Source organism: Adiantum capillus-veneris, chromosome 22 (genome assembly GCF_014529385.1).
Source record: "Adiantum capillus-veneris isolate H3 chromosome 22, ASM1452938v2, whole genome shotgun sequence".
Taxonomy (NCBI): domain Eukaryota; kingdom Viridiplantae; phylum Streptophyta; class Polypodiopsida; order Polypodiales; family Pteridaceae; genus Adiantum; species Adiantum capillus-veneris.
The window spans coordinates 124358371-124382024 of record NC_140952.1 but is presented as its reverse complement, the minus strand read 5'-3'; the positions used below and the strand labels follow the sequence as shown (position 1 = coordinate 124382024).

The 23654-nt window shown below is 44.2% G+C and overlaps 1 protein-coding gene across 2 annotated transcripts in view; it reads left to right on the top strand.

Moving 5' to 3' along the window:
- The first annotated feature begins 5828 nt into the window (after positions 1–5828).
- Positions 5829–23654, top strand: part of LOC147430154 (ankyrin repeat domain-containing protein 2B-like) — a 40615-nt gene continuing 22789 nt past the window's right edge. Inside the window, exons 1-7 of one of the 2 annotated variants that reach the window (XM_086494657.1) lie at positions 5829–5978; positions 6691–6791; positions 7150–7362; positions 7569–7717; positions 8208–8364; positions 8471–8563; positions 8801–8940. In XM_086494657.1, coding sequence (XP_086350783.1) covers positions 5957–5978; positions 6691–6791; positions 7150–7362; positions 7569–7717; positions 8208–8364; positions 8471–8563; positions 8801–8940 — 875 coding nt within the window. In that variant the 5' untranslated portion in view covers positions 5829–5956. Of the gene's footprint in view, positions 5979–6660; positions 6792–7149; positions 7363–7568; positions 7718–8207; positions 8365–8470; positions 8564–8800; positions 8941–23654 lie in introns of both variants that reach the window. The other variant, XM_086494656.1, reaches the window with a different exon arrangement.

Below are 23654 nucleotides of genomic sequence, written 5' to 3'. Positions count from 1 at the left end.
GGGAGTGGCAATAGGTTTGCAATCATCAAGTCCAAACTTACATAGTAATGTCTCTATGTAACTTTTCTGACACAAAGGAATACCACCATCACACTGCTTAAACTGTATGCCCAAGTAATGATGCAACAACCCCAAATCTTTCATCTTGAAAGTAACATTCAAATCAGCCTTAAATTCAGCAATATGTCTCTCATTTGGTCCAGTGATTAGCAAATCATCTACATAAAGAACCGCAATGAGAAGTACATCACCCTCACGCTTTACATACAATGTGCTTTTTGTTGGAGTGTTACGAAAGCCTTGTTTGAACAAATGAGTGTTAGATTTCTCATACCAAGCACGAGGAGATTGCTTCAACCCATACAAAGCTTTCTTACATTTGCACACTTTGTCCTCTTGTCCTTTCTTGACAAAACCGCGAGGCTGTGTTACATAAACTTCCTCAAATATGTCACCATTCAAGAAAGGAGTAACAATGTCTGATTGATGTACATCCCAACCAAAATGAGCTTCCAATGCACATAGAAAACGCATAGTACGACAAGTGGGAGTAAAAGTCTCTTCATAATCTATGCCTTTCTGGTGCGCATAGCCTTTTGCAACAAGTCGAGCCTTATGCCGATCAACCTTACCATCCGGCTTGCGTTTCAACTTGTAAACCCACTTTGTACCAATGGCCTTTTTGCTAGGAGCCAAATCACATAAAGTCCATGTGTCATTTTCTATAAGTGCATCATATTCTAATTGCATGGCAGCCATCCAATTTTTTGAATTTTGTGCTTCATCAAAAGATAGAGGGTCCTCAACATCATGTAGGCTAGACACAGCCAAAGCATAACAATCTGATGCATAAGATGCATAGCGAGAGCCTGAACGAGTACGACTAGACAAAGGTGCATCCAATTTACTGTCACACAAAGTGTGCACCAGCCATTTTGGCATACCTCTAGCCTGCTCATTTTCAGCCTTTCCTCATCAAGTACATCATGTACATCTGCGTCAGTAATAATAGGCTGATATGTAACATTTTCAGAAACCCCCATAGGCTGTACATTTGCCTCATTGGAATTTACATTCGAACTTCCACCACTGAAAAGAGGCAACAAAGTGTCATAAATGTCCTGTGAGCTTACATTATTGTCTCTACTACATGACATCAAGGGCTGAACAGAATCTTCCACAAACACTACATCCCGTGAAACCAGAATACACTTTGTTTGCGGATGATACAACTTGTAACCTTTGCTTTCAGCACTATAACCAACAAAAATACATTTGACAGCCTTATCATCCAATTTTCTGCGCTGTGTTTGTGGCACCAAAGCATATGCCAAACAGCCAAAAACACACATGTGCTCAATAGAAGTCTTTCTATCATGCCATGCTTCATATGGAGTATAGACTATAAAGCTTTTGTAGGACACCTGTTAAGTACATAAGTGGCACACATGATGGCCTCCAACCAAAAAGAATGAGGCAAAGGTTGACTTTTGACCATACATCGTGCCATTTTTGTAAGTGACCTGTTTTTCCTCTCAGCAACACCATTTTGCTGAGGTGTATAAGGCACTGTACATTGGTGTTTTATCCCACGACTAGCCAGAAATGCATTAAATTCATGAGACATATACTCCCCCCCTTGATCGGAACGGAGGGTGCCCATAGTATATTTTGAGACATTTTCAGCCATAGCCAAAAATTGTTTGAAGCACATAAAAACTTCTCACTTTGCTTTAAGCGGAAATACCCATGTATGCCTGGAGTAATCATCAATGAAAGTCATGAAGTATAGGTAATTGCCCAAGGACAGAGTTTGCATGGGTCCACAAACATCATTATGCACAAGCTGCAACCTGCATGTGGCCCTAACTAAATAATCCTTTGGAAACTTAGAATGCTGCATTTTACCCAAAATACAGCCTTCACAAACATGTTTGACAGGTGCTTCAAGAGGCGGCAAAGAAGCAACCATATCAGATTTTTGCAAACGCAACAAACTGGCAAAATTCAGATGACCAAAACGTGCATGCCAAAGTTTTGCATTTGAAATAGCCCTTGAATCTGCAACTGCATTTGCAAAATTTTGTCCATACTTGTCATGCAAAGCGAGCTTATATAGCCCACGACACAAAAGCCCAAATGCAACAATTTCATCACCAAAACTGAGATCATGGACTGTATATTTGTCATCCACAAATTTGACTACAAGTCCAAGTCTAGCATGTGCAAATACAGACAAAAGATTCTTCTAGATCCCAGGTACATAAAGTGCATCAACAAGTGTGAAAGAACTGCCATTTGTAGCAGTAAGCACAATCGTTCCAACTCCTTGAACTGGATAAGAGGCATTGTTGGCACAAGTGACTAAATTCCCATGAGGGACGGACTCGAGAGAGGTGACAATTCACGACATGAGGTAATGTGCTTTGTAGCACCACTGTCGAAATACCACACATGTGAATCTGCAGCAATTGACATGCATGCATCATGAACAACATGATTGTAAGTGCACTCTGCACTAAAAGCCCATTCTGCATCAACATCAGCAACACAGTCTCCTTTGACAGAAGACTAAAAAATGGCTGCATTTGTAGTGGAACCAGCATTTGTAGTGGAGCCACCCTCTTTCTTTTTAGTCTCTTTTGCCTTCAACTTAGGACACTGCTTGATCAAGTGATCATTAGCTTTACAATAATGGCAATGCATCTTCTTTTTGCCCTTATCACTAGAATTGCCAGACGAAGTGCTGCCAGCAGAAGCATTGGGAACATAAGTTTTGCCACTTGCAGTAGAACCATAAGAAGTGGCTGCATTGCTGTTACCACCCTTTCTTTGAGAAGCAATAAAAACCTGTTCAACTGCACGTTGTCTAGTCCTGTTTTTTCTGGAAAGCGACTCTTGCAACAACAATGTGCATAATGCATCAAACTTGACAACTTCAGGATTTCCTTGGGTCATAAGTCTCCAAGTACTAGCAAAAGTCTGGTAAGAATCTGGTAAGGCATCAAGAACAGTCTGCACAAGGGAACTATCTGAAATGACTTCACCTGCAGAAATAAGTTGCTCATTGATATCCTTGACACCAGCAAGGAAAGTGTCCATATCATCTTCCTCATGCATAATCTTCGACTCCATCTCTTTACGCAGCAAAGCAATTTTAGCCTCATTGCGACTTGCATAAGGACCAGCCAAAATATCCCAAGCCTGTTTTGCAGATTTTGCTGAACGAATGTGAGGAACAATGGTGCGCTTCAGAGACAACGCAATCAATGCATGAGCCTGCGCATCCTTTACATCCCAACGAGATTGTTCTACCGTAGGCAAAACAACTCTAATAGCAGCAACTCTTGCAACAAGACCTGCAACATCCTCAACATCGCCTACATCCTGAAAACTAGGACGTACATCAATGCCCTGCACAATATTCCAAATGCCCTTTGACACAAGAACATGTTGCATCATGTAAGCCCACATAGGGTAATTGTCCCGAGCCAACCTGTCCTCAGCAGCAAACATCTTGAACACATCTGTGTTGTTGTCAGCCATGGTAAATGCTTCACTTGATGTGAAAACTGCCCGAAAAGAGGAGAAACAAAGCGGGAACAACACGTGCTATATAGCACAAATCGTAGAAGACTGTAAGGCACCTATTATGCAGAAAGCAACACTAACAAAAATTTTGCACAAAATGACGAAATAGCCCGTGTAGTACTGCCCGAAATTTTTGTCGACCTGCGAACGCTCGCCAAACCTCACTGAAATCGGAGAAAGTGAGCAGGTGTGTGCTGGAGCAGCTGGCGACTGAGCCCGGGAGGACGCAACCTGCTTTGATACCAATTGTTGGAATTAGGGTTGCAGAGAAACGCACACAGCTTGGAGAAGACGAAGGAAGCTCAAGGCACACAATAGAGAGTGTGTTACTTAGTGTGCAATGGAAAGATAGATAGCCCTAGAGTGATTGGCGTATATATAATGCACGGGGGAAAAAACCTCCTAAAGAGGGAAAAAATGCCCCGACGATCCTAGTGTGTTCACACATCACTACCACATGTATATGGTAACATCATGTTGTGCATTTTGGTATGTATTTCATTGTACATTGTCACTTGCAAGCTAGCCACAACTACAAGCTAGAACCTTTCAAAATTGAAGATTCATGTTGTGCAGTCAAGGTTTTGAAAAGTCTGTATTACCCACGAGCCCACCACGCAAGGTTTCTCTCCTTGCCCTCATTATATGTGTGTGGCCTTTCAAATGTGCAACTAATTCTTCTTTGTCTCTCCCTAATGTAAGGTTCTCTTGAATAGTTTATTACTAATGCACACATGAACAAGTAGTCAAGCAAGCATGAGAAGGGTGAGAGTTTTACAATCATTCGATGATCACAGAAGATACAGTTGAAGCAACTTTGTCCAACGAGCCAATTTACAAGAGGCACTTGGTGTCACTCCTTCACAACCTTGCAATTCAAGGTTTGATCTTAGCAGTGCAGACTCATGATATAGCAAGTCTTGCAAAAGAAGCCCTTGATCTCACATTGAATGCTCTCTAAGATCAAAAGTAGCTTCATTCCTTTTATCTTTTCTCAAGTGAGACATGTTTCTCTTCACCGCTCCATATTTACGCAATCCCCTACTTTTCTTTCTCAAGAGAAAGTTCTCTTTTGAGGCTTTTCTCTCTTGATGCACATCTATGTAAATGTTACTTTCCAAAGTTTGGAATGCATAACCTCTAACTAATCCTTTCTTGCTGCTGCTACTATCTCAGGGAAGAACTCTCAATTAAGCATGCTTCATCAATATTCTGCCCTACTTTAATGCTTTTCTAGGCTTCTTGACGACGTTCTTATTTCTTTAGTATGGACTACAATTTTCTTCCTCCACTTGCTATTGCCGTTGGAATTGTTTTTCCCATTTTGTATTTTGAGGAATAGAATCAAACCCCAATTTGATAAGCTGGGCATCTACATACAAATTTCTCCTCATCCTCCACCTCATCTCTACATTACACCTTGCAAGTCCTCTATTGTCTAGGGATATGGTAGGGTGGAGAGAGAGAGAGAGAGAGAGAGAGAGAGAGAGAGAGAGAGAGAGAGAGAGAGAGAGAGAGAGAGAATACAATTATGATAAGGGGACATGCTACATGTCATTAAATTCCAATCTACCACCTTTTTGGTTTGGATGTACTCTTCTTATCCCCATTTTTTTTTGCTTAGAATTGTCATGTAAGTAGCATACATTACTTTTCTTGAGGGATGCCCTTCCCATCTGTCAACTACCCACTCTGGGCCAATAAGGGAAGGGTGAGGAGTTTCTTAACATGTACACCTCTCGTAGCCCCCTACACCCACTCTAGGTGATATTCACAAAAGGTTGACAAATTAGAAAAGCTCTAAACCTTTGTTCGAGATCATTGTAAATAAAACATGTTATCCAACATGCCGAAATCAAGCATTGTGGTGTCATCAAGAGCACATTGATCACTACCTAAGTCAAGGATTGTAAGACAGTGAAAGCGTGAGACAAAACACCTTGGTTCGAGCTTGGTTCCAAAATTGGTTTAAACATAATGGCTTTGTACATAAGTTCTGTGTTTTGGTAGCACTGGAGGGGGTGGGAGTCTTGCTCGTAGGTGCAAAGGAGGTGGCAATTTATTAGTCATGAGGTACCTATGGCCTTCACTCAGACATTAGGAGGGTTAAAAAAGAGATCACTCAGACATTAGGAGGGTTAAAAAAGAGACGTTGGGAGGTCAAAAGAAGAGTCCCGCTTGTAGGTGCAAAGGAGGTGGTGTCATGAGACATTAGGAGGGTTATAAAAGAGAAAAGCATTTGTGAGGATAAGGTGGGAATCCACCACCAATGGGTACTTCTTATTATTATGCCTGTATGTGAGACAAGAGTAGAACAGCTGCGCGAGCTCACGAGGATTGGTAGAAGTGATCGGGAGCAGCAGCGATGGCGCCTCCCTCCTCCAAAGGTACCCTTGTCCATTTCAAGATTGCTTAGCTACGCGCAAGTGTGTGTTCTTGCCTGCGAGTATGTGGGCGGTGTGAATTCGCGCGTTTTAAATCGAGCAGAGCCCGAGTAATCTTTGCTTGTTGAGCTTATAGCTACTCCCATTCTTGCTGCATCCTTCTTTTTCTGCATGCATATTAACCCTTCCAAAAGCAGTTTTTCCATACATTTTTTCTGCATTTTCTTTACGAACACATGCGTGATAACCCAAATCATATAATTATCACCCATGTGTTTATATACGTATTACTTTGTGCGAATATATGTATTTCTATAGCTACAAGTTGCATGCAGCCTTTCACATTTTTTGTACATGAATGTGTATGTGTACTCAATTCAAATGAATGCTTCTGTGTGAATTGTTTATTTATGTACAGTTGATTGATCTAAAAGGCATGTGTATACCTTGTCTCATGTACGGACATCTGCGTACATGTATGTGTGCATGGATTTTTCCAAGTATATATATGGTTGCAACTGTGCACGCTTAACACACATACATACACATTGCTTTGCCTTTGTTTACTTTCAAATGTATTATCCAGCCCCTTGATATCATGCTCGGGCTGTGGGCATGCTTTCTTACTTATAGGGATCGCGGTGGTTTCCAATGAGCTTGTAGGCTGAGTAAGTTTTTAAATCAGGCTTGATCTCCTTCAATTTGGTGCTAGCAGAAACAGGGAAACAGTCCCAAAGAAGGCCAGTAAGCTCGGCAGTCAATGGTGCAGGGCGTGTCAACCCCTTTGATTTTTCTGCCATGTCAAACCTCCTATCGGTAAGTGGTTTTGCTTTGCAGGTTTTCTATTGTTTTGTCATTTTCTTGATTTACGACCTCACTAAGAGTAAAAAGTCCAACTGCCTCTATTTGATGATGCATTTTATCCTCCGGCGTACGATTCATGAGATGTAGTTGTAGCTGCTTGTCACGTTAAGCATCTGAGGGTATGGTTTGTTCCCTCAGTTTGTCCCTTCTTGTTACCTGTGTAAGGCTCTCGTGAAGTGCTCTAGCATCCTTTCTTTGTTGATCGAGACCTGAGCATCCATTTACTCCTCCATCTTGTAACTTTTCCATAAAGTGCTTTAAAATCCTTTGGTGTGGATTGTTATTAACAGTGCATTTGTTTGTTGACCAGGACCCGAGCATCAAGGAGCTGGCTGAGCAGATTGCCAAAGATCCTAGCTTTACTAGCGCGGCGCAGCAGCTTCAACAAAGCTTATACCTTCCAAAAGCAGATGGAGCTGGACCTCAGATGGATCCGCAGCAGTATTTTGGTGCGCTACAGCAAGTTATGCAAAATCCCCAGTTTGCAACAATGGCAAAGAAGCTTGGCAATGCCATGATGCAGGTGAATCGGATTCAAATATCAATGTCCTGGTTGTGTATAAAATTTTGAGAACTTCTGGATAACATGTCAATGCTTAAAATATCAAGGTCCTGCTTGTGTTTACAACTTTATGAAACTTTAAAAATTTTCAGAAGACATGTCAAAACCAAAACTTCAATAAATCCAGTGTGATGGGGGATGCTGATCAGTTATGTGTGGATTCACAGGATCCTTCAGTGTCTAGCATGATGCAAGGCATGTCCAATCCTGCCCAAAAGGAGCAGCTGGAGGCACGCCTTACCCAAGTCAGAGAGGATCCGGAGTTAAAGGGCGTCCTGGAAGAGATACAAACAGGAGGACCCGCTGCAATGATGAAGTGTGTAATATTATGCACTCTAAGAAAGAGTTCCGAGGATAGGGTGTATTGCATCTATATATGGACGATTCCGAGGATAGGATGTATTCTATGCGGCACTAATACTCCTATCATTTTCTAGTATTGTCTCTCTGATTTCTATGTCTATTCACATTGCATTTGCTAAGTTGCTGGGTCTATGGGCACACAGGAAAGTGTTTCCAAGCACATGCATTCATCCAAATAGTGTTTTAGTTCGCGCATGCATCTCTAGCTCGTGCATGATTCAAAAAGTCGAATATTGTCCTTTGGGTCATGTACAGGGGTGCACACTGCATATCTTACTAGGTCTTAAGGTGCTCTTCTGCAAATTGGGGCCTGTCATGAAGCAAACTTTTGTATCTGAAGCCTTTTTAGATCTGAAGCAATTGTCTAATTGGCTCTTGTTGGAATAGGCATATTTTGCTTGACTTGACCTGTACCTGATGAGCACAATGTCTTTCTTTTTAAGGTATTGGAATGATCCGAAAGTATTGAGTAAACTGGGGAAGGCTATGGGAGGTGTTACTCCTAGTGAGGGAGAGACGGCAGCTCAACAAGAAGATGAAGTAGCTGAAGAAGAGCAAACTGATACTATTCACCATGCTGCAAGCACAGGTGACATTGAGGTATGATCTTGGTTTTGTGCCAGAGTAATGGTGAATTTTCACATCCACCTCGGTAACACCCATACGTTTCAGGTTTTGTATGGCTCATCTTATTTTGGTAGTGCAGGTGTTAAAAAAACTCCTTGCTGAAGGGGCTGATAAGGATGAAAAGGATGCAGAAGGTCGCACAGCCTTACATTTTTGTTGCGGATATGGAGATGTTAGTCTTTTCCCTCAATCTTTGTGGCTATTGTAGAAGCATAGGTGCATGTTTTCTAGTTTGTAGGTCAAAGAGGTTGCCTTAGTAAGTTCACCTTTTCTCTCGTGCTTGCTTGTAATTCTGCAATTTGTATAAGTTAAGAGCTGGTATTGCTTGTGAATCTCTTTCTGCCTCTTTGTTTTAGAAAAGGTTCCATTGTCTGCTTTCTGAAGGGTGCTTTCTCTTTCAAACTCAAAGGTCAAATGTGCTGAGACCCTTCTAGAAGCTGGAGCAGCTGTCGACGCCGTAGATAAAAGCAACAACACAGCACTGCATTATGCTGCTGGTTATGGAAGACGTGAATGTGTTGAGCTGCTATTGAAGAATGGTGCTGCTGTGTAAGTACTCCTCAACCTTACGTTACTCTTAGATTCTTTTCTTTGCTGTTGTTTCAGGCGCCCATTTGCTGCTTCTATTCTGAGGAAATGTAGTTATATGTTGGAAGTCACACACACACACTTTTTTTTTTGGGAAGTTACACACACACACACACACACACACACGTACACACATTGCATGCATGCATGTGTGCACGTGCGCATGCGCATGTGTGTCAATGTGTTTGTGTATATGTACTTACAAACGTATATATTGCGTGCATGCATGTACGAGAGAGAGAGAGAGAGAGAGAGAGAGAGAGAGAGAGAGAGAGAGAGAGAGAGAGAGAGAGAGAGAGAGAGAGAGAGAGAGAGAGAGAGAGCCCAACTTGCATGATGCTTATGTGTCGTGGGATCGCAACCATGGGATTAATGGCAGAGTTACCCTTAACGCGGAACGGGAACGGCGACGGGCCTCTCTGCAGAACGGGGGAACGGAGAGGGGTCCGGAACGGGAACGGCGCGGAACGAGAGGCTAAAAAGACATCCAAATAATGTTATTTTTAGCGTTATGTGTTTCAATACAAGTAGTACTAGAGTCCGTTGACTCTAATACCCACAAAAAACACGATTCGAAGACCATTCAACCTTATTATGACTTGATTGGGATGTGCGGTGCCCAGAGTACATAGTACATACACAACATTGAACAAACAGATTGTCAATAACATATATAATTACAGATTAGAGCTCTCACATAATTGCAAGAGTAGAAGTCAAAGATAACACTTTTCGCTTAATTCTGGCTAACAAGGCCCGCCAAGGCGCTACAAAAAAACCAAAGGTGACATATACTATAATGAGACTCGAGACTACAAGGGGGCCAAGCTAGTGACCACAATACCAAAAGATTGAAGGTGACAAAGACCATAAAGATGCTAGTAGCTACAAATGTCAAAGAGGGCAAGGCTCAAGCAGCCATACAAAAAGGTAAGGATAATGGAAGTCCTAAAGTCGCAACTCTCGAGCCTCAAGACTTGAGACTCAAGAGCCACTAGCCTGAGAGGCCTCCCAATTCGTAGTAGCCGACTGTAAATCATGCACATCCTCCCATTCCTCATCATCGAGCTCTAGGCCCGGCTCGATCTCAGCTACGGATGAAGTACCTGGTGTTGGTGGATGTGCATCTCCACCTGCTCGAGGAGCCTCTTGCTCCATCTCCCACTGTGTAAAAGGATCTGTCTGTTTGTCTGTACTCTTGCAAAGCATTTTCAAATTTGCGTTGACAAAGACAAGATCATTAGCCTTCTCCACTCCAAGCCGATTCCTCTTCTTGGAAGCAATGTGGCTAAAGGTACTCCACAATTGCTCTAGGCATGAGGTACTAACTAATTGGTTGAGAATATGGATCGCCAATTTCTCAAGCTCAGGGCCATCATAGCCATAGTCCTCCCATCATAGCATTGAACCTATCCTCCTGCGATCAATGTGAGCATCTGGACTGCCAAATGACCCTCGCATCTCTCTGTACTGTCTCAACTGATCTCTGGCAATGCGTCGCCCATCTCTGTCTAGAACCATCTTGTTTAAGGTCTCTGTAAATTGGTTCATGACTTCTCTATTGGTCTCTTGCCCCTGCACCTTGGAACTCTGGATCCACCATGTACGCTGCCCCGTGTAAAGGAGAGGTGTCACAAGACGGGCACCACGTGCCAATAGAAAAGAACAGACTGAACAGTCTTTTAGCACTTCAATAACAACTGAATTGAAAGAGAGAGATGACACGCGACACGGAGTTGCGATGCTCAATTTTGCGAAGGACCCAAAATTTGCAAAATATATGAGCGAGACTTCTTTTCAGGAAGTGCATGAGCAGTGGCAGAAAACCACTACACCCACTCTCAAGAGACCTTCTGCTCACAAGAAATAATTAGAGAAGGAATTAGAAGAGGTGGTTGATGCACGGATCGCCCTGCTTTTTGACACGCGAAAGAAAGCCAAAAAGCACGGCAAAAAGCAGAAGAAAAGCACTGACTTCTCGGGATATTTGGGTCATCAGTCAACTTTTGATAAGGCAAAGAAACAGAAGAAGCGTATTTGATTTGAAGGAGTACCTAGTTCTTCTTCTTCTTCTTCTGACAGTTCTTCTAGCTCTTCGGATTTGAGCGAAGAAGACAAAAAAGGTAAAAAGCGAAGCAAGAAACAAAGCTTCGGAAAGGGCAAGAAAAAGGCAAAGAAGGCTAAATCTCGCCCAGAGCCTAACAGTTCTACTGAGGACTCGTCTACAGACAACTCAGATTCTGATGATGGAAACTTCTATGCGAACAATAAGAACTTTTACAAAGCCAACCAGTATGACTTTCTCGAAGATAAAAGCAAGAAAGTCCGAGAGTTTAAGGAAGGTGGCTACTCGATCAAGTTTGATACCTTTTCAGGATACTCAGATGCTTCGAAGGCCTTGTCATTTATACAACAGTTTGACATTGCTTTCGCGGGAGGACGCTATTCAAAGCACTCCAAGATTCGGAGAGCTACCTCTTACCTTAAGGGGAATGCTCGGACTTGGTGGTCCACGCTTCTTTTAAACAAGACTGCGCTAGTTAAATGGCTGAAATTCAAAAAGCTTTTTATTTCTTCTTGGTTGACGCAAGAATATGAACGAGATATACGAGCTGCTTGAAACCATCTTCGGATGACCAAGAAAGATACAATCAATGCTTATTGTGAAAGATTCTGGAGCTCTTATCTACCCGCCTTTTCATTCAAGAAGATCACGTTCCGAGAATAGATTGAGCGGTTCACCTTGGGTCTACCTACAGAGATGCGAGATCACTGCTTGGAGCAGAAGTTAGCTTCTATTCAGGAGTTGATGAGTCATGCGAAGCGGGGCTTTGCCATTCACTCTCGCAGTCTGACTTACCCCACAGATGAGAACATGACACCACGAGCTCAACAGACTTCTGGGAATGAGAGTAGAAAGAAAAAGAGCAACCCATAGAAAAAGGATGCTCGACCCAAGCTTACTCCTTAGGAGCGAGCTCGATTCATCAAAGATGGGAAGTGCTTTGGATGCGGGGAACCGGGACACATCTCCGCGAAGTGCCCTAAAAAGGCACAGAAAGAACAGAATGATAAGGACGACGACAGGCCTAAGAGTTTGAGAGCAGCTGAGGAACGTGGACGAAAAGGCAAGATGAAAACAGGACTGGTTTCAGATTGTGTGGGTATCGATCCCAACACCATGGATGAGAGTGCAGAAGTTTGCTGAGCTTGGGGCAAAGTGAAAGATCAAGAGGCTCTGATTTTCTTTGATGGAGGAGCCAAGCAAGGCCAACATCATTTCACCGGAATCGGTGGCATGGCTCGAGATTACTCCAGATCGGATGGGACCACTTGCAGAGGCAGTTCTAGCGGCACCTGACAGGGTCGTAGCCATTACCTGTCATTGGCAAACTTCGGTTGCATTGTCAGGGGTATTTGGGGCATGAGGACTTCTTCATAATGTCTTTGGAGGGTTGTGATGTTCTCTTAGGGATTCCCTGGTACCACAAGAACAACGCCGTAGTCGATTATCGGGCGAGAAAAGCGACTTTGACTACAGAAAAGGGCAGAACAATTGTACTTGATATTAAACTGAAGGGCGAGTCTGTCCCTATTGTATCGGCTTCGGCCATTTCAAAATTAATGAAATCCAATCTGTTTGTTTACTCGATCTTTATGAAAGAATTGAGCGATAAGGATAGGACAAATATGTCTAAACTTCATAAAGAATGCCAAGATTTTCTCCACTCACGCCGATTGCTTCTCAAAGGGCCTACCAGGAGAGTTATCACCTGCTCGTCCTGAAGATCAATCCATTGATCTGATATCTGGAAGCACACCACCGAACCGGCCACCTTACCATGTGAGCCTAGCACAGAATGAAGAGATTATGAACCAAGTGAAAGACCTCTTGGAAAAGGGTCTTGTCTAGCTTAGTACTTCACCGTATTGCTCTTCAGTGTTGTTGGTTTTGAAGAAAGACGGATCTTGGAGGATGTGCATTGATTATAGAGCTCTCAACAAAATCACCATTAAGAATAGATTTCCGATTCCTAGGATCGATGATATACTTGACAGGTTATAGGGATCCTCGTGCTTTAGCAGGATTGACTTGAAGAGTGGATATGATCATATCCGAATCGTGCCAAGAGACGTCTACAAGACAGCCTTTCGGACTACTTTTGGGTTATTTGAGTTTTTGGTGATGCCTTTTGGCTTAACCAATGCTCCTACGACATTTAACCAGATGATGGACAGGATTTTTCGAGAGTACAGTCTATTTGTTGGCACTTTTTTTGACGACATCATTGTTTTCTCCAAGAATGAGGCAGAACACAGAGATCATCTGCTTCAAGTCTTTCAGGCATTACGAGATCACAAGTTAGTGATTAATGCGAAGAAAAGTGAATTTTTCCTACCAGAGATACACTTTTTGGGACACATTGTCTCAGCAAGTGGAGTGCAAATGGACCCAAATGAATATACGCGAGATTTGGATAGGGCTTTTGCCAAGGTTCGCGAGACTTTGCAGAAGTCTCAAGAACGATAGAAAAAGGCAGCGGATCGCCATCGTCGCGACATAAAATTGAAGGAGGATGATTGGGTGCTCTTACGTTTTGAGAAGGCACGTCTACGAAAGAAACAGGGAAAGGAGAGGCTTTTTCCATAGCTTAGTATGCGATACTACGGACCTTTCCAGATTACTGAAAAGATAAATGATGTCTCCTTCCGATTGAAACTGCCAGATACTTGGAGGATTCACAATGCATTCCATGTGAGTCTCTTGAAACCTTTTAAAGGTGATGTGCCTGATAATGGGGAGCCTGATGAGCAACCCGAAGTGGAAGAAAACGAGGAGATCCTTGTTCCCGAACAGATTTTGGCACATAAAGATTCGAAGACTAAAGGTAAAGTCTGAAGGCGGTTCTTGGTTAAGTTCAAGAATTATCCTGCACTAGATGCGAAGTGGATGGAGGAGGAGGACCTAGCAGATACTCCTCAGGTTGTGAAACTTTACCTTGATGCTTTTGGTTTAGTATAGTCTACTCCAAATGGAACCCAGAATTCAGCCTGGTCGGAGATATGGTGCATTGGGATGCACAAGAGGGGAGTCACTCCGCTCCTTTGTCAACAGATGCCTTGATTTAGATACTAGAGTCACTGATGTCTCTTTGAGCTTCAGGGATACTGAGAGCTGACAGTATTCTGCTGTATAACTTTATGAAATGGAATTCCTGATAATGATACTGATTTGTTTCTTCACTTCTTTTGAGTGCAGGAACTGATAGACGAAATGACTGCAGCATTTTGGTCTAATTGATCTCGAATAGACATGGTTGCAATAGGGGTTAGTCAATGGACATCGATCAGGTCCCGATTGGACCTAGATGTGATTGCTATTTACATTGCCGATAAATCATGCTCCAAGATCCGAATGAATGTTGAATGTCATGTGATGTTGTGTGATGTGACTGTTGATTTGGTACATGTGCTAGATGTGTGTTCCTTGTACGTAGGTACTAACAGTGAGTGTCTGCTAAGACGGTTTATGGCTTTTGTCGGTTTTGCAGGCGTAATCGCGGTCGATTACAATGCTTTCAAGAGGGGGTATGTCACAAAGTGATGACGTGGCGGACAACAAAAACCCTAATTTCTGATTGAAACCCTAAAATTCTTGCAAACCCTAAAACCTGCCAGAAACCCTATTTTGCAATAAACCCTAAATTCAGCAGACCCTAAAACTGCCGGTGTATGTTGACGTGGCAGCAGATACGGATTTCCGCTTTTTGTGGCGTGAATTACGGCAGCCAGAAAGTTGCTTTTTGCGTCAGTTTTGGGCTACGCAATGAGAAAGAGAGAGAGATTGCTTTTGCTTTCAGTAACTCTCTGTGAGAGAGGGAAAATAACTGTTGCTTTCAGGCTTTTGCTTTCAAGCTTTTGGGGCTCTGCTTTTGGCATCCCTTGTAAACATCTAAATAAGTGGCTTGGGCCTTCACTTCTCAGAGCATCTCGACGCGGAGTCTGAGAGTGAACCCCGAGTCACTCTCTTGTACTTTGAACTGACTAATATAAAAAGAAATACCGAAAGGGGCGCCAGTCTTTGGGGCCAATATCTCTAGGTACGGAACTACGCCGGGCAAGTGCAAATCTATTGTGATCTGTGAATTGTTTGAAGTGGTTATTTGGTGTTGTCCTGATTGATTCTTGACTTGGAGTGTCCAAGTCTGTTACAGATCCTGTTTTATTTTAGTTTCTTTATGTCACTGGGGCCCCATTGGACGGGGGTCCCCATAAATTGGTAGGACTTCTTCTTCCGTTACTTTTTCTCTTAGGATTTAGGCCCGTCGGCCCGCATCTGCAAGTTTGACTCCATTCTTCAGGGCTTTGACACGTCAACAGTTTGTTAATGAATTTCACCTTGAGCTGTAAAGCGCATGGATCTCCTCATATCGCTCTACTTTCGGCTCAAGCTGTGCAAGCTGCTCAATCATGCGGTCCATTGCCTCATAAATCTTGCCAATGCAAGGATCCATGCCATCCAGAACTCGAAGCAAATGAACCACCGGTATTACCTGTGCGTTTAGACTCTTGAGCTCCTTCCAGAACTCAAGATCCTCTGCCTTATCCTTGCATAAAATCCCTGCAACTGTCTTTGCATAGGGGGAGGTGGTGAACTCATCACTGATAAAGACCTGTCGGACCGCATTTTGACATCTGCGCACAAGAAGGAAGCGGGTGTCTGAATACGTTAGAAGCACTTTGCCGCCCGACCTCTTGAGGTACTCACTCCGAACCAAGTTGTGATTGTTGATGAAATTAACAATCTTCATTGCATCAGCAATGGCTGGAGCGATCCAGTCTAGCTTGCCGATGTCTTTTAGAAGGTTGTTTAAGCAGTGTGCCATGCAAAAGCACACTGTCACATGCGGATAGTGGCCCTCTATAATAGCTGCTGTTGCCCTGTTTGATGCCTCCCCATCTGTGACAAAGGCCACCACGTGTTTCTCACCGATCGTTTCTATGGCCGCTGTCCACTCTACAGAGAGGACATCGGCGGACTTTCCACTCTCGGTGGCATCATGAGAGTGCACAAAGTACATCTCTCCACTCGAGTATGCGACGAGACCATGGATACATCTCTTCCTTTTATCGCTCCACCTGTCGACAATGAGGGAAACGCCATGTTTTGCCCAAAGACGCTGAATATTGAGTGTTGCTTGCTCCACGATAGCCTTCTCTCGACCGAGCAAAGTGGTTCGGAGAGCCTCTGAAGATGGCGGCACATAGCCGGTGCCATATTCTCCTATCCGTTGCACCATAACTTTCCAATACTCCGTTCTATTTTGATCAAACATAGAAGAGGTTAGTATCAAAAAGGCGGAAACGACGATAATGGAAGAAATGAGAGAGAAGATTGATAAATCATAAAACATACCTCGCCGCGACAAACGGGATATGGTCGTGATAGAAGAATCGGGCCACGGCCGCATCCACCTCTTCCTTCTTCTTTGTGTCCCAAGAGGTGGCAAGGGGCCTTTGGCGACGAATCGGACCCAATGAAGAACCACCAGCACCTAATCGTGTAGAGAGGAACCGGGTAGAGAGGAAGAAGGGAAAATGAGGGTCTTTGGGTCGATACCTTTGCGTGCGGCCTTGGCTTTATGATTGAATTGCTGATCCGTTTCCTCGAGCTCCTTCCTCTTCTTGATGGTTACGTTGGTGTAAAATTTCACCTCATGTCCCGGCACTCGAAGAAAGTGTGCCCTCACTTTGTCATGCCCCCCTTTCTGCGTGTAAGAGCATAACTTGCATGCCCATGCACAAGAACCTCCCCTGCCGACAAGGTGCCTTCCGATGTCACTTCATCCCACCACGACCATTCCTTCGCCTTTTGAGTGTTGCCCGCATGAATGGAGGGGATTGTACGAGAGGAAGAGGCCATGGAATGAGACTCGAGAGAGCTTGAGCCTTGAAGCCTTGAGAGCAAGAGAGAGCTTGAAAGTTGAGAGCCTTGAAGGCTTGAGGCTTGAGAGCTTGAGAGCAAGAGAGAAGTTGATAGCTTGAGAGCTTGGTAGCTTGGACCTTGGTAGCTTGAGAGCTTGAGAGATTGAGGCTTGAGAGATTGAGGCTTGAGAGCTTGAGCTTGAGGCTCGAGAGCAAGACAGAGAGCCTTGAGAACTTAGAAGTTGATTCAACTTGAGAGCAAGAGAGCTTGAGAGCTTGGTAGCTTGTGAAGGAAAGGGGTGAGGGGGTGGCACAATATATAGGGAGGGGCTGTTTTTTCAGCTTTTAATTCTGCTCGTTTTTTACGTGTTTTTGACCGTTGGCCGAAGCTGACCGTTTCAGCCCGTTCCGGTGGCTTTCTAGTGGCGTTCCCCGTCCGTTCGGTTTGAGGCCGACTGTCGGAACGGCTGCCCGTTCGAGGGCGTTCCAAGCAATTCCAGCCGACCGGAATGCCGTTCCGGCGTTCCAGGCATGATTATTGGCGTTCCTCGGTAACTCTGATTAATGGTCCCCATGCAAAAGGTGCTGGTTAAGGCTTGGGCTCTCAGCCCAAGGGTGGTGAGGGTTGGAGTCCCGGATGTGGGAGGAGGATAGTCACTGGAAGAGCACCAATGAACGGTACCACTTTCTGAGTTTGCCCCGTGGCTATCTCATCTTCAATTTCTCCACCCTTTGCATCATAATCAAAGTGCATCCGCTTCAAGAATTTCGGATAAATGAAGTTCTCCATAGCTCAGGGGTCATAGAAAAAAAGGGCTTTCAAGCCGTTGACTTTTCTATAAGCTCTGCATAATTCATTAAAACTCTCGAGGTGTATACCATAAATATCTGGTACTAGTTTAATAGCAGTCTTGCCCTCTTGGCCGGAGGTGGCCATGAGGATCTGTGTGATGTGGGACTAGAAGGTTGCACTGAGGATGTCGAGGCATGCTCATGACATGTATTGAACGTATGCTATGTTTGGAACAATCAAAGCATCGGCCTTCTTGTAACAGGGCGTCTCGTTGACGGTGTGTCAGACGAGGCCGTTGAGGTTGGTGTTCACGGGTTTCCCAAGAATTTGTTCGTTGTTGCCGAGAGTTTTGGTTAGTGGCCGGAGGTTCTTGTGTGGTAAATCCAACTTTCCCTTCATGAGCTTGTAGCCGACCGCGACATGGTCCATAAGCTCTTGGATGGTAGAGACTTGCTTGGAGAGACAATATTCCTGCAATGGTGATGGTAGCCCATTGGTGTAGGGCTCGCACCGGTCCTCCAAGGAAATGAACTTAAAGGAGGAGACCGGAAGGTACACGTCGAGAAACCTTTGGCTATAGTCGTCCATGGTGTCCGTGGCAAGCATTTTCAAGTTGCCAGGTCCTTGGAGCATGCGGTTGTGTCGTGATTGAACTCCACCATTGTATAGCATTATCTTTAAGAAATCCTGCTGCTCGAGAAATCTTGGATTCTTCTGTATAGTTCCCCAAAGCATAGATGTTGTCGAATTGCTGTAGAAACTACAATGCTTTCTTGCGATCCTTGAAATCTTTGGGTTGGTTAGACGCATATCCCGGGTATGGATAATAAGGGTATCCATATGGGCTCCAACCATTGTAGCCTGGTGGCGGTGGTGGAGGTGGGGGCAATGGCAGTGGCAAGGTGGTTGCATTGGATCAGGGTCAGATGGATGCACCATATTCCTGAAGACTCCCTCGATCGGATAGACGACCGAAGGTTGCTGGTTGGAAGCTCTTGTACTTTCTAGTGCCGGAGGAGGAGGTACCACCTCGGGCATTAGAGGGGGTGACATGTAGTTCAAAAATTGTTGAAAACTTTGCAGCATCGGAAGATACTGTTGAGGATGCCGCGAAAGAACGTAGTGAAGCTCGTCGAGCAGAAACTGTAAATATTTTGCAGAATCCATGAATTCCATGTCTTGGGTTCTTTATGGCTTATGCCTTGAAAGACATGAGCGGTGAAGACAAGAGTGCGCCTGATGCACGATGTATGAAGGGCGGGAGTCGCTAATAAGTCCGGGGTCAGGACTCGAAGATACTTCAAATAACAATTTCGAGTAGTCTCTGGTTTGCTGTCTCCTCTTTTGTGTAGGACTTGAATGCTTTTAGAAAAGCACACGTTTGATGCTATGATACTAGTGTCACAAAACGGGTACCACGTGCCAATAGAAAAGAACAGACTGAACAGACTTTTAGCACTTCGATAACAACTGAACTGAGAGAGAGAGAGAGAGAGAGAGAGAGAGAGAGAGAGAGAGAGAGAGAGAGAGAGAGAGAGAGAGAGAGAGAGACGACACGTGTCACGTGACACATCCAACCCTGTGTGTCCGTGGACAAGCTACAGCATGATCAGGGTTCAGTCAGTCCAATCAGTCTAGATTTAGAAGTGATTTGGCACTTTTGTGAGTCTGTTCGCAGACCGTGCATGCCCTGTCACTTAGTGTAGATGCATATCATTTGGTTGCACACAGCATGATCATAAGCATTCCCATCAGAATCTATAAGAATCCTTCAGGGGAATTTTCCAGTGCATCTAGTCTATTTTACCTATTTTTGAAAATTTTCACTTATTATTTTTAAGTGACTTTTGTTGGAAAGTAGGTAGGGCAAATTGAGTAAGTTTGTATATAAGCAAACCAAAGCTAGCAGTAAATTGCAGAAGAGGCAACAAGAGCCAAGCTCAACGGGCAACTTCTCAGCAAGACCCCCCCCCCGACAGGAGACTGCCAAGGACAGCCAGCGTTTTTCTCCATTGCAGATCAGCCTCAGCGTTTTGCATTGCAGACCAACCCGGCGACAGCAAGACACAGCAAAAGCCTAGCGTTTTTGCAGAAGCACAAAATTCAGCCCTAGCGTTTTTGATTTGTAGATCAACCTCGGCGTTTTTGCAGATCATCGTGATAGGATCAACCCTAGGACCAGCGTTTTCAGTTTTCACCCTTTAGACACCGCAGATCAAGTCCCGAAACTCGCATATCTCACCTTCCCGCAGCAGTTCCTCGCCGCACGGTCAGTTTCCGCAAGGTTTACAGCTTCAGCCCGGAAACGCAAATTTAAGCATCTGCGTTTTCAGCGTGTCGTCGTCACATCGCCGCCATCGACATCGTCTCCGACATAGAGTCAGAATTCAACAGTTAAAGATTTGCAGATTTCAGCCACTAGAAGTTTCAGATTTCAGCCCGTCTCGTCGTCATCCTCATCGTCGTCGACATCGTCGGCAAGTCCAAGCATTGTAGAGATTTGTGCAATCAATAGAACACCACTCTCGCCAACGAGAGTGGGGCCTTCAGACGAGGGTTTTACAACGTCTCTGGTGTCGTATTCTCTTCTCTATCTCTCAGTCTCATACACTTGCACGCACAGTGTCCATTCACTTTGTTTGTGATCATAGCATTCTCTCATTAAGAACGGAAGGCTCTCCCTTCCATAAGAACAAAACGAACCTTGAGCACAGTTCGGAGCACTCATCTTGAGCAAAGTTCATTCATTCCGCTGTACCTTACAATACGGAATGGCGGAATTTCAACCCAGAGAGTATTGGCCCCAAACCTTGGCGCCCCTTTCGGTATTTCTTTATATTGCATCAACACAGTACAAGCCTGTACTCCAGACTCTGCACCTTCTTCATGAAGCATGCCAGAGAATTAGCCCATGGCCTCATATTTAAAGGCCATAGGCCCCAAAAGTAGTTTACATGAAAAGCCTTCAAACTCAAAAGCTTCTGGTCCAAAAGCAATGCCAAAAAGCTGCCAGCATAAATTATGGAAGTCCATACAACTGCCACGTCAGCACTGTTAGCGCGTTTGCAAAAATTTGCCACGTCAGCCATTGTCAGCGTGAAACGCGGAAATCCGTTCAGTTCAGCCACATCAACAATCGACGGAAAATCCGGGCTGTGTATTGGTGGGTCCTGCTTTATATTAATTCTTTTATGTCATTAGGGCCCCATCGGACGGGGTCCCTAGAAGTTGGTAGGACTTCTTCTTCTGTTGCTTGTTCTTCTTAGGGTTTAGGCCCCTCGGCCGTGATCTGAAGGTTGGCTCTGCTCTGACTTGACACGTCAGCAGTTTGTGACACAGATCTTTGTGTCTCGGCTTTCTATCTCAACCCCATTTACATGTTTCTTCGAGTCTTTTGGCCTATGGTCAATAGTACTATCTCATCTTTATCGTGCATCTTCCAACTTGCTTGTAGCTCATTGATGCGTCTCCAGATACATAACAAATTTTGAGCTCCTAAACGTGTCTTTGATGAAGGTTGGCTCTGCTCTGACTTGACACGTCAGCAATTTGTGACACTGATCTTTGTGTCTCGACTTTCTATCTCAACCCCATTTACATGTTTCTTCGAGTCTTTTGGCGTATGGTCAATAGTACTATCTCATATTTATCGTGCATCTTCCTACTTGCTTGTAGCACATTGATGCGTCTCCATATACATAGCAAATTTTGAGCTCCTAAACGTTTCTTTGATATTCCCATCTTAGAGATTGACAATAATCACACTACATCATCAATACCACATACTTTCTAAGATGGACAATAATCACACTACATCACCAATACAAAATTTGAGCTCCTAAACGTGTCTTTGATATTCCCATCTTAGAGATTGATAATAATCACACTACACCACCAATACCACATACTGTCTAAGATGGACAATAATCACACTACATCACAAATACAAATACTTTCCCTATTTTCTTGCCTTGATAATGCAGGGCATGTGTTCTTTCCTGTGTGCCACAGTCCACTCGCGAAGGTGCAAGATTCATCTAAGTATATCATTTTTCCCTTGAGTGCCCTCCTGTGTGTCAAAAAGGCCCACTTCTTATCCGTGTCTGGGAACTTTATAATTAGTACTCGTTGTTAAGCTATATTGATTCCAACAAGCCATGCTTCTGCCATAGGCACCTTGGCTGCCCCCATTTTGCTGCCCAACTATTTTGCATCCTCAAGTGGAGTGTCCTACTCTTCCCATCCAACAACATATATTCGTAATGCGCACATTTTTATCTTTGCTTCTTCTTGAAGTGTTGAATCCATCATGAAAGTGTTCCAATCAAGGAGTCATCTCCTTTACCATATTTCTTTCCTTCTACTCCTACAAATGTTAAAGATGATGCTTATATGCCAACTGAAGATCCAAGTGCTAAAGTCTATGATAGAGATTCAAGTGTGGCATCTCTTTCTCCTACATTCACCACAAGCTTGCAACAATCGGCACAAGAGGATGATTCAATAATGGATACATCCAACCTTTTGGAGGACCAAATTCTTGTTAGAGCAAAGGAAGCTTTGTGCAGTGTGACTCTATGGAGAATGAAGACCTTAAAGGTAACTTGGGTCCTATGGAAATTTTTGAGAGTGATTCTTGTTTGAAAGGAGTGTATCTGCAAATGCATACATAGCATGAGATTGCACAAAACCGTGCTAAAAATTGCTCTCTCAACTTGGGAATTAGAGTTTAAAAACCGGCCTAAACCCTTAAAAATAAAGTTGGAGGCCCAAATTGCTAGAGATGATGACATGGCAGCATCGTACGGACTGGCCCACAATTTGTGGAAATCACTACTGAGTGGGAGCGTTATACGGATAGCCCCTTTGGGCACCAGATTTTGGACTAGGTGCTTTCAGAAGCAGTTCTTTTCATGAGTAGTGTTTTTGGATAGGCCAGGGACCTTTATAAGCGTGTCAGGGCGAGGCCATGGCCTCTTTTCTTGATAGATTTTCTTGGGAGCAATGCGAGAGAGGACCCTCGAACATTGTACTCTTGCAAAGTAATAATAAAGCAATATTGGAAGGCGCAAAGGAAGCCCAAAGGAAGCGTGCGTATGACAAGTTCGGATCGGTTAGCTCGCTCATTAGGGACCTAGTTGCAACCATCCCTAAGTCCTGGAAGGGGTGGGCGTGGACAATGAGGACGGATAGGTGGTTCCGTCAACACTGTCCAACGGCGACCGCGGAGACGGCAAGGGAACTGATATGGGACAAGTGGGACTCAAGGGCCGATTTTGCCTCTCTGACCAATTATAAGCTCCGTGGGATGAATATCACGTGCAAGTACCTTTTCCGGTGTAACTTATCTTTGAGTATGAAGCGTGACGGGCGAGTGCCTCCTATTGCTCGCTAGAATAGGAGGGTTAAGACTGGCGGATAAGGTCTTACCGAGGGGGAGTGCATGTGCCCCTGTGCAATGACTTGGAGGGCGGGCAATCAATTGACCATATCGTGTTGAACTGCCCGGCCCTGACCCGAGCTCGAGATGACCGTCTCGGCGGGCTGCTTGATGCCATTCAGGACCTGCAGATCCCGGCGGGTGTCGCTCTTAGTGACGGGGAATTTACCACTATCCTCCTTGGTGGGGAGGCTCGCGGAGTCAGGTTGACCCATTGGGTTAACCCGCATCCGCATTGGAGGGGAGCAGTTGCAGGGCATCACCTTGTAGCAGCTTTCCTTGGTGAGGCAATACCACAGTATCAAAGAGCATTGAACGCTAGGTTGCTAACCTAACGGACTGATTGGATGAATTGGAGATAAATCAGATCCTCCCTACGCTCAAGGAAGGGGGAAAGGACGAAATTCTCCTTAGTAGCAAAAAGTTTATAAACTATGTGCTAAAACTGAATGACTTGATGATACTGGTACATGGGTTGCTTCATCAATGGGCAAGAAGAGTGAGGGAGACTCTAAT